The sequence below is a fragment of the Cricetulus griseus genome, chromosome 3, assembly GCF_003668045.3.
Source record: "Cricetulus griseus strain 17A/GY chromosome 3, alternate assembly CriGri-PICRH-1.0, whole genome shotgun sequence".
Taxonomy (NCBI): Eukaryota; Metazoa; Chordata; class Mammalia; order Rodentia; family Cricetidae; genus Cricetulus; species Cricetulus griseus.
The window spans coordinates 22,870,563-22,881,911 of NC_048596.1; the positions used below are offsets into that span (position 1 = coordinate 22,870,563).

At 41.6% G+C, this 11,349-nt stretch overlaps 1 protein-coding gene across 1 annotated transcript in view; it reads right to left on the reverse strand.

Moving 5' to 3' along the window:
- Hells (helicase, lymphoid specific) overlaps window positions 1–11,349 on the reverse strand; it is a 34,521-nt gene extending 23,172 nt beyond the window's left edge. Inside the window, exons 1-7 of the mRNA XM_027407425.2 lie at window positions 11,151–11,349; window positions 10,736–10,857; window positions 6,392–6,514; window positions 4,317–4,373; window positions 2,204–2,240; window positions 2,050–2,114; window positions 335–373 (exon numbers count right to left, since the gene is read on the reverse strand). Coding sequence (XP_027263226.1) covers window positions 335–373; window positions 2,050–2,114; window positions 2,204–2,240; window positions 4,317–4,373; window positions 6,392–6,514; window positions 10,736–10,857; window positions 11,151–11,211 — 504 coding nt within the window. The 5' untranslated portion in view covers window positions 11,212–11,349. The remainder of the gene's footprint in view (window positions 1–334; window positions 374–2,049; window positions 2,115–2,203; window positions 2,241–4,316; window positions 4,374–6,391; window positions 6,515–10,735; window positions 10,858–11,150) is intronic.

The window sequence follows — 11,349 nt, forward strand, 5'->3', positions numbered from 1 at the left end:
GTTCAAGGCTAGGGTTGTTACGTAGAGAAACCCTGTTTCAGAGGGGAAAGTTGAAGAGCAAGATCGCTCAACATTTGCTATCAGCCCCAACTGTTCAATGCCTAGGACTCATAAAGGAAGCCATTCCTACAAGTTGTCCTGACACCTGCATGTCACACATCCATATAACTAAATGAATGTAAAACAAGAATAATGCCAAAGGGGCCAGCAAGATGGCACAGCAGGTAAATGAGTCTGCCATCAAGCCTACTTTGTCCTCTGAACTCAACACATGCGTCTGCCATAGCATGCACATTAATAATGCAGAGACAATAATAAAATTTATAAATCTTACCTCATTGTCCTTATGTTTTTTAGCCACTGACAATATTTCCTATAAGATTGAAAAAAATAAAAGTTAATAATGTATAAGACTATGACTTCCATGGCCCCAGAAACGTGGTCCAGGTAAGCTAATACTATTCTCATCCTTAATCAAAGAAACATTTCTTTGTAGTGAATGCAGAGATGCATGGCTGATGAAGACACTTAGGCTCTGAGTTTAGTCCCGACCATTTTGGGGGAGAAGGGAGAAAAGGGAGCAGGAGCTCAGAGAAAAGAACTTGGGATGAAATACTGAGAGCAGTAATGACTTTAACCTCAGAACTGAAGAGAAAGAGACAAATGGATCTCTGTGAGTTCAAGACCAGCTTGATCTACATAGCAAATTCCCGGCTAGCCAAGGCTAAACAGTGAGACCCTGACTCCAAAAAAAAAAAAAAAAGAAAAGAAAAGGTTTAACATAAAATTTAAGATACAGCCTTTAATCCCAGCACTCAGGAGGCAGAGGCAAGCAGATCTCTGTGAGTTCGAGGACAGCCTAGTCTACAGATCCAGTTCCAGGACAGCCTCCAAAGCCACAGAGAAACCCTGTCTTGAAAAACAAAAAACAAAAAAAAACAACAACAACAAAAAATTTAAGATATAGAAAAATGGCTCAGCAGCTTAGGTGACTGTGCCATAAGTGCTGGAATTCAGATTCCAGTACCAACATAAACAAGCAAGGCATCCCACAAACACCTTTAACTACAGTTCTGAGGACCTAAGGACCCCTTCTGGCCTAGGTGCACAAAAGCAAATGTATTTATACACCAGATTCCTCCAGCAAACAGCTGTGCCATCCTCCTACATGAGCACTTCTTGTTTACTATATCCCCTCCCAAAACAGTCTCCTTGCTGTCTCCATGCACACTGTTCCTATAAACCAAAATGTTTTGCTCTATTTTCTCTACCAAAAAATTCTGTATTTATTAAAATCCAACTGTTAATAAACATATGATGAAGGCTGACATAACTGCATACTTCTGTAACCCCAGCACTCAGAAAACTGAGGTAACAAATCCAAGTTAGAGGCTACCTTGAGCCATATAAACTAAGACTGCCTCAAAAAACTACAATCAGGGCTGAAGAGATGGCTCTGTGGTTAAGAGCATTGGATGCACTTCCAGAGGACGTAAGTTCAGTTCCTATCACCCATATGGTAGCTCACAATCTTTCTGTAATTCTGGTTCCTAGGGATCTGATGTTCTCTTCTGGACTCTTAGGACATTGCACATACATACACACAGGCAAAACAGCCATAAGAATAAAATTTTTAAATTTTTTTTTCTTAATTAAGCAACTTTTTTTCTTTGCTTTGCTTGTTTTTTTTCAAGACCAGGTTTCTATGTGTAACAGCCCTAGCTGTCCTGAAACTTGTTCTCTAGACCAGGCTGGCCTCGTAGTCACAGAGATCCACTTCCCTCTGCCTCCAAAGTGCTGGGATTGAAGGCATGAGCCACCACCGCTCAGCTTTTTTCTTTTCTTAAAACAGGATCTGTCTGGCCTGAACTATGTAGACCAGGCTGGCCCAAAACTAGAGATCCACCTGCCTCTGCCTCCCCGTTGCTGGAATTAAAGACAACTGTCACCAAGTCCAGTTAATTAAGTAAATACATTTTTAAGGAAAAATCTACAGTAGGTTTTATTCAACATCCAATATTAAGTAATCTCCTTAGATTATTATATTACCTCTTTTGACATAACCTCTGCAATATTGTAAGATTCTTCTTCTCTTCCTCTTTTCTTTTTCATGACTATAAAACAAAACCATGTAGTTTTTAAATAGCAGCTAAAACCAGAAATGCAAACATACATTCGTCAAGCTGGAACAAAGTCAATTTACCTGAATTTTCTTCATTCCCATCAGCTGAATTTTTACCCTACAACATAAAGATTTAGAATGTTACTATTTTTTATGTGTAATTTTATGTGTTCTGCCTACATGTATGTCTGTGCACCATGTGCATGTCTGGTGCACAAAAACAGAAGACGGCAACAGATCCCCTGGAATTGGAGTTAACAACCACCATATGGGTGCTATGAATGAAACCTATCTCCTCTGGAAGAACAACCAGTGCCCTTAAACTAACTGCTAAGTCATCTCTTAAAACCCTAGAATATTATTTCTACTATGAACCTTTATGTTATCACTATTTTTTTAGAGAATTCATTATGTAGAGCAGACGACCAGTCTTGTAATTGCATCATCATTTTCACCTCTTCGTATACCAGACATGGCATTACACGTGATGATTAAGGACTGTAAAGACGACTGACTCAATGGTTAATAGCACTTCCTGCTCTTGCAGAGGCCCAAAGTTTGGTTCCCAGAACTCACATTAGGCAGGTCACAACTGCTTTAGAGGGTCCAATGCCCTCTTCTAGACCCATAATCATACAAACATGGTGGGTGATTACACAGAAAACACAGATACATATAAAAATAAAAATATAAATATTTTCCAATATGGTGCCACATACTTAATCCCAGGACTCAGGAGGCAGAAAGATCTCAGTGAATTGGAGACCAGCATATTAACCCTCTACTGATAATGCTCATAAAAAAAAAACCCTAAACTCAGTGAGTCACAAAAATAAATAGACATGAACATATTAATAAGAGGGGATTCAATGGGAGTGGGTGGAGAGGATAATGGGATGAATACAACTAAAATACTATCAATAATTAAGTTAAAAAGAACTTGGGAGATGACTCAACAGATAAAGCCGTGCTTAAAGTATAAAAATAAAGTTTAGATTTTAAAACCCATATAAATGCCAGGAGGGCATGATGCTCACATTTAATTCCAGTTAAGACAGAGACAGGGGATCCCTGGAGAAAGCAGGCTGGATAGACTAGCCATACTGGTAAACCATAGGTTCAACTGAGAGACTGCCTCAATGAACCTTGTATACATGTGAACATCCATGTGAACATGTATACATGTGACCATCCATAAACATTCAGACACATCACAAATACACATAATAATGAAAGGATTCTTCAATGGAAAAAATTTTTAAAGATTTGAAGAGAGGGCAGGAATGATGGCTAAGTGTTTAAGAAAGTACTGGCTCCCATTCCAGAGGATCCAGGTTCAATTCCCGGCACCCACATAGAAGCTCACAAACATCTGTAACTGTAGTTCCAAGGAATCCAATGACCTCTTATGGCCTCTCCAAGCACCAGGCACACATGTGGCACACAGACATACATACAGGCACTCACTCATTCATAAAATAAATCCCTTGAAAAAAAAATTACTAGCCATTAAGGGAAAAAAAAAATTTTTGTTTTGTTTTTTTTTCAAGACAGGGTTTCTCTGTATTGTTTTGGAGCCTGTCCTGGAACTCGCTCTGTAGAGCAGGTTGGCTTCGAACTCAAAGAGATACACCTGCCTCTGCCTCCCAAGTGCTGAGATTAAAGTTGTGTGCCACCAACACCCAGCCAAAAAAAAATTTTTATTTGTTTCTATTTTATGTGCATTGATGTTTTGCCTGCATGCACGTCTACATGAGGGTGTGAGATCTTGGAGTTACAGACAGCTGAGGATTGCCATATGGGAGCTGGGAATTGAACCCAGTTCCTCTGGAAGAGCAGTCAGTGGCTCTTACTACTGAACCATCTCTCCAGCCCAAGAAAAAAAAATTTTAAAGAGTTGAAAATTAAAGCAAACAAATAACAAATGAACAAGCTGAAATTCCAGGAGATCTAACATCCACTTCTGGCATTCTGGGGCACTCCACACACATGGTGTGTTTACACACATGTAGGCAAAACACACATAAAGTAAAAATAAATAAAAATTTCTTTAAAAAAACAATAGAACAATAAATTTGAAATTAAGTAGATAATGAATAAGTCATCCTTCATTGGTAGATCATCTGCTTAGCATATTTAAGACCTGGGTTGAACCCAGAGTACTAGAGGGGAAAATCCTGGCTTGTTATATTACCTCTACAACTTTTAATGATCGCTTCTTTTTCTCCAACTTCTCTTTCTTCTTCTGTTCCTGTAAGATAATTTTTAAGAAATGTGGTATAAAATATATCACAATTACATCATGTATTCATAATGAAAAAACTATTAATTTAAAAAGAACTTGTACTTCTAGGCTTTATGGGACTGCAGGAACAGATTTACCCTCCTCTGCCACACAACTAAATACAGATACAATATATTAGACAACAGCTTTCAAAAGAACAGTGAGCTTAGGAGAAAACAAAGGCAGACAAACCTTCTGACTGCTCAGCCAATATGCAAAACAGTGACACAGGTCTCAAAAGAATAAACAAACTGCCAGGAGGTGGCAGTGCATGCCTTTAGCTCCAGCACACTACAGGCAGAGGCAGGAGGATCTGAGTTCGAAGCCAGCCTGGTCTACAAAGCAAGTTTCAGAACAGCTACGGCTATCTATCTTGGGGGGAGGGGGAAGGAATAAACAAACCAGTAATAGGCAATTCAGTGTTCAGTTGTACTTCTATGTAAACTAAGATCTAAACTAATGCTATTTTTTAAAATGAGATGCTTCTCAGGGGTAAAAGATTAAAGTGATCAATACACTATATAATAATCTGAAAAATAGAAGACAAAAACAACATACCTAGCTAGACATACCTAGCTAACCTATAAATATTGAGGAGAAAAAAATACTGGGTATTTCCTGTCCTTTTTCCAACAACTGCCTGTTGGAACTTCTACCTTAATTGGTAAAACTGACACTCTTGTTGACATAAAGCAATTAGTTAATATGCCAGTGCTGAGTGTCCTAAGAATTCAATTCAATTCTAGTGCTACATACCTTTGTCCCAGAGTACCACATCTTACAGACTGAGTACTTGCTTAGGTTCCCACTTTCCTCAGTCCTGCTGCCAAACGGAATGTTCAAGTTGTTCAACCTTTGTTTCTGAGCATGAAATGAGGTTTCCACAACCTCTTCTCCAAGTGTGAACTTGCTAGAGCAACTCACAGAACTCAGGGAAACATTTACTTAAATTTATAGTCTATTATATTACCAAAAGGCAGCATGGCAGAAAGAGAGCTTCAGTGCTCTCTCCAGAACAGCATTCTCCAGGATCCTCCAACTGTTCCATAAAGGAAGCTCTCTCCTGTCCCTTTGGAGCTTCATTCCATAGGCAGGAAGGATTAAAGCATTGATCACAAGTGATCGACTAACTTAACCTTGTTTGAAGCTGAGTTAGGTCTGTATCTCTAATTCTGCTTTCAGCCTGTGAGTGACTAAACTCAGTTCTAGTTAACACATCAGCATACAAAAGGAGAGATGGCTCAGAGGTTAAGAGCACTAGCTGCTCTTCCAGAGGTTAAGTTCAATTCTCAGCAACCACATGGTGGCTTTCAACCACAATGAGATTTGGTGCCCTCTCTGGCATGCAGGCAGAACACTGTATACATAATAAATAAATCTTAAAAAAAAAAAAAATCTACTCTGGAGAATCCAGAGACTCTAGGAATTATATGATAGGAAACAAAGATGAAACCAACTATTAAAAATACTATAATGCAGTGGCTCCATTTAAATAATATTCTGGAAAAGCCCTACTGATCAACAGTGACAGAGACTCATCATGAGGTTTGCTTATGGCACAAGAGAACATTTTGGAATAGAAATGTACATTATTTCAATTGTGTTGGTGATAACATAGCTCTATACATTCATTGGTCGAAACTCATTAAATAGGGTCTAGAGAGATGGCTCAGCCATGAAAACCACTGTGCTCTTTTAAGATCCAGTTTGAATTCCCAGAATCCAAGTGTTAGTCGCAAGTATCTGGAATTCCAATCCCAAGGGATCCAATGTCTTCTTCTGCCCTTTTCAGGCACCAGACATACAAAGGATGCATAGACATATTCACAAGCAACCATTCACATAGAATAAATTAATAAAAATAATTTTAAAAACTCAACCATAAACTTGAAATCTCTACATTTTATCATACCTAATATATACCTCAAAAAGCTGGTTTCAAAATGTTTCTAATCTATCATCTATAGTTAATCATATATACGTACCTCCAACTGCTGTTGTTCCATTTTAGTCAACAAAAATTTTGAGTAGATATTGCTTTTTTCAAGCAAATGCTGAAGTCTGCGGTAGCGAATTTCAGTGGACTCTCTATCCCAAGACATTCGAGCCTATGCAAAGAAAAACACCCTATGACACTAATTTTCTAAACTCAAGACACTAAAAAGGTGAAGGAGAATAGAGGAAGACAGGAGGGGAGGAATTAGCAAGTACAATAACATGCATGAAAATACCACATGAAACCCATAACTTTTTAAGCTAATTAAAACAAAACAAACAAATCCTCACTGGCAAGGGACTACCACATCTTTTTAAAACTGCTGTTACCCAGGTGTAGTGGAAAACAAATGCCCACAATCCCAGTACTCAAGAGGTAGATGAAGGAGGAGAATCAAGAGGTCAAGGATAGCCACTGTTACATAAGGAGTTCCAGGACAATCTGGGTTACATGAGACCCTGTCTCAAAAAAACAAAAAAAAAAAAATCATAAAAACAAAAACAAAGCCTGTGCTATACAATGCCCTCTACCACGTGATTCAGTCTAAAGAAGGTCATCACCAAAGTTAGTCCCTCAAACTTGGACCAGAAGAGTAACACCAAAATAAACCTTTTTTGTCTGTGTGCATGCAAAATGTGTGGGCATTTGCAGGCCTGGACAGTCATTTTTAAAGAACAGAGGATAACTTTGTGAAGTCAATTCTTTCTTTCCACCTTTACATGATTTCTGGGTTAGAGGTCAGGTTGCTAGTCTTGTACAACGAAACACTTAACCAGCTGAGCCATCTGCCCAATCTAAACCTCTCTTCAGAATTCAACATGCTTACTCTACTGTTCATGTCTTATTCCCCTTACCAGCATTTTTTATTTCCCAGAGATCTGCCTTTATACTTTAGCTTTCTTTTAATAGGCCAGGCTGACCTCAGATTTTCCTGCATATACCTCCCAGGCACTGTGTTTACACACAGACCACCACACCCAGCTAGATCACTGCTTTTATGATACATACACCTTTTAATTACAAACCTACTTTTTATATTAATTTTATAATATTTATGTATTGAGCAATTTATTTTAACTTTATGGTATGGGTGTCTCATCGACATGTATCATGTTTGTGACACTTATATGCCTAGTGTCCAGAAGGGAACTGGATTCCCTGGAAGTGGAGTTACAGAGGGCTGTGAGCCACCACATGGGTGCTGGGAATTACACCTGTCTTTGAAAAGACTGCAGGTCTGCTTGGATGTCATAGATGTCAGATCCCCTGGAGCTGGAGTTACAGGCAGTTAAGCCCCAGTCTAAAACTCAAACACAAGAGCAACTGCCCACCTCCCTAGCTCTACAATTTTTAATATGTAATTAGAAGTAACTCTATCTACTTCATAAAATAGTTGAGGACTCAAATGAGTAAAACACTGAAAATAAAACCTGACTTTTTCTTTCTTCTTTTTTGAGTCTTACTATGTGACTCTGGCTGGTCTAGAATTTGCTATGTAAACCAGGCTGGACTCACACCTGCTTTCTGCCTCCCAAGTTCTAAGATTAAAGGCATGCATGCACCACCATGCCCAGCATGATTTTTTTTTTAAAGATTTATTTTAGGGGTGGGGAAAAATTATTTTGTGTTTAACTGTTTTGCCTGTATATATACATGTGTGCCACACATGTGCCTGGTACCTGTGCTGTTCTGAAGAGGATGTTGGATCACCTAGAACTGGAGTTATAGATGGTTGTAAGCCATCACGTGAGTACTGAGAACCAATCCTCTGAAAACGCAAGTAGTGCTATTAAGAGCTGAGCATGTCTCTAGCCCCTGTGACTTTTTTGATAAAGGGTCTTGTTATGTAGCCTAGAATAGTCTCAAATTTGCAGCAATTCTCCTGCCTCACTCTCCCAAGTGCTATGGTTAACTTACAGGTGTGAAGTACCACACCTGGTACTGTTTAAGCCAGAATCTCAGGTAACTCAAGCTGTACCAAGCCCCAACTCCCTATGCAGCTATATAGCTGAGGATGACCCATGTAGGGGATGACCTGGAACATCTGGTCCTCATGCCTCACATCCCAAGTGCTGGGATTACAAGTATGTAGTCTAGTGTGACCCTACTCTTAATAAATCTTCAATAAGGTTTTAACAATGCTAAAACCTTTAGTTTGAGCCAGGCAGTGGTGGCACACACCTTTAATCCCAGCACTCGGGAGGCAGAGGCAGGATGATCTCTGTGAGTTCGAGACCAGCCTGGTCTACAAGAGCTAGTTCCAGGACAGCCTCCAAAAGCCACAGAGAAACCCTGTCTCGAAAAAAAACCAAAAAAAACAAACAAACAAAAAAAAAAACTTTATCCCCACCAAGAGAAAACAAAGCAAAGGGAGTTAAGAATGTTGAGTTGGCTTAGTTGACAAAGAGCTTACCATGAAATCATGAGGATCTCGGTTAGGACTCCCTGAACCCCATAAAAGTGAGCATGGAGATGTTAGCAATCCCAACACTGGAAGGGTGGAGGACAGGAAGATCCCTGGGGCTTGCTGCCCGATCTAGCTAAATGGATGAGGTAATATTCAGTGAGATTCTGCCTCAAAAAAACAAGTAGCATGAAGGGAGATGGATCAGTGGGTCAGGGGTAAAGGCCCTTGCCATTCAAGCCTGACAATCTAAGTCAATCCCTGCAGTCCACATGAAGCTGGATGGAAGGAGAACTGACTCTGCAGAGCGGTCCTCTGACTTCTACACATGGAGGTAAACACAGGCCCACGAACATTAAAAACCTCTACTCAAGTGTAGCACGGAAGACACCTGACATTAACTTTTGTCCATCCTCCATGTGTAACACACATAAATACATGGGAAAGAGCACTGACATACAAAATAACGTGAACCACGTGACCCATCACTTGTTCCAGGATGGACTATTTCCCAAATTAAGCAGTTTTCTATTTATCCTTAGTTGGATCAATATGCCATTAAGGTGTATTTCCTTTCAAGAAAGGGCACAGTTGGTAAGGAAGGGTACTCAAGACACAGCTTGAGTTCAAATTTGACTTCAACACTTACTTTCTGATCAATTGGCTCAACTCGTTTATTTGTAATACAAATCTGGGCTGGAGATGGCACAGCAGATAAAAGTACAACTGCTCGTGCAGAGGTTCCAAGTTTGGTTCCCAGCACCCAAGTCCTGTCAGGTGGCTCACAACCTGCTTACACTAGCTCCAAGGTATCTATCTGCAGTCACTCCAAACTCAAGCGCACACACCCTTCCCACCCACCCACACATGAATAAACAGATTTCAAAATAATAAAGGAAAAATGTTCTTAAAAAAGAACAAAAGCCACACATGGTGGAACACGCCTGTAATCCCAACACTCTTGCAGCTCAGACAGAGGATTACTGTGAGTTCCAGCCCAGCCTGGGCTACAAAACTAAGATTTAAAACCCCAAAGAGAAGTCATATTATGCTGACAGGCTGAAATAAATGCAAGGAAAGAAGTAAAGATTTAAGAATCTTTCCAGTTATTGTATCAGTCTTTTTCTAGACTTAACAATTAAGCAGCAGGGTGGACCTTCATATTACTAAACAAAAACTTAATTTTCCAAATGTTAAAAACTGCTTTTACTAAGTTATAAAGATTTACAGAAACTACAAATACTCTAAGTTGTCATGAACATACACAGCTCAATTTTAGCTGAAGAATTTATTAATAGAAAAGAAAACTAAAACAAGTTGATCACCCAGGTAACACTCAGTAGTTAATTGCTAAGAAATCATTAGGAGCAAGAAATGGTAACACACTCGAGTAATTCCAGTTCTGGGAAGCTGGGTGGGAGAGTCCTGGGGTGTGGAGGTCAGCCTGGAAACCCGAGTAAAACTGTCCCCAAAACAAACAAAACGAGGTGGGGAGAAAAGAGGGGAGGAAATAATCAGTAAACCTGGATTTCAGCCCAGTCTTTGACTGATGCCGCTATCTACCATCTCTGTCTGCGTTAAAGACTAATTTTGACCATCAGGCACACAGTGACAGCACATATTTAAAAAGCAAATACAGGTGGCAAAGCCAAGCATTCATCAGTGACTTTGGAAGAATCTTAACGTTCAAGAAGGCGATTTGAAGCGCTCACTCACGCTATGTTTCGACCCCCCCCCTCCCCCTCAAGACCACACCTCAGAATCCTACCGCTCAGAGCACACGCCAGGATTTCATCTTCACACGTACGGAAAGGGCAAGGGAGCGGGCTGCTCTGAGTTCAAGGAAAGCCCAGCAGGCAGGTGGAGAGGGAACGCCCGGGGGTGGGGGTGGAGGGGGGTGGCGGGGAGCCTCGGGTCAGGCGGCATTACCTCTTCCAACATCTTCCGCTCCCTTTCAAGTCCCGCCGCCTCGAGCTGCTCTTCCTCCTCCAGCATGGCTGGAGTAATCAGTGCAGGTTCCGTCTGCTCAGCCATTTCTGGGACTAAGGGCCCTGAGGGGAGGGATGGGGAGCTTTTTACAAAGTGACCTCAGTCACAGTTTCTCACCTCCCAAGGCCACGCACGACCCAGCTCCCTTCCCAGATGCACTGGAGGCGAAAGCCCAAGCGTCTGGGGGTGACGATGCCCATTTGCCCGGACCCAGCTGGCGAAGCAGACGAGGTGGCCGGCGGCGCGGCCGGCGCTGCGCTCGCCCCTCAGGGCTCCTCACGGTTGCTCTCCCCTCAGCCCCGGCCCCAGGCGGCTCCCTCCCGCGAAGCGCGCCGGCTCCACGCCGCCGGCTCACCGCTGCTGCTGCCGCTGCTGCTGCCGCTGCCGCTGCTGCTGGCGGGCTGCTCCGCAGGCATGGCTGCACACTCGCCGCGGGGGGACACGGCCGCCGCCTCCGAGCGCCCGGAACGCCGCGCACTAATCCCTCACAGCCGTGCGATCCCAGCCGAGGGCTCGCTCAATCCCCCGCGCCACAAAAACGCGCGCTTCTCCTT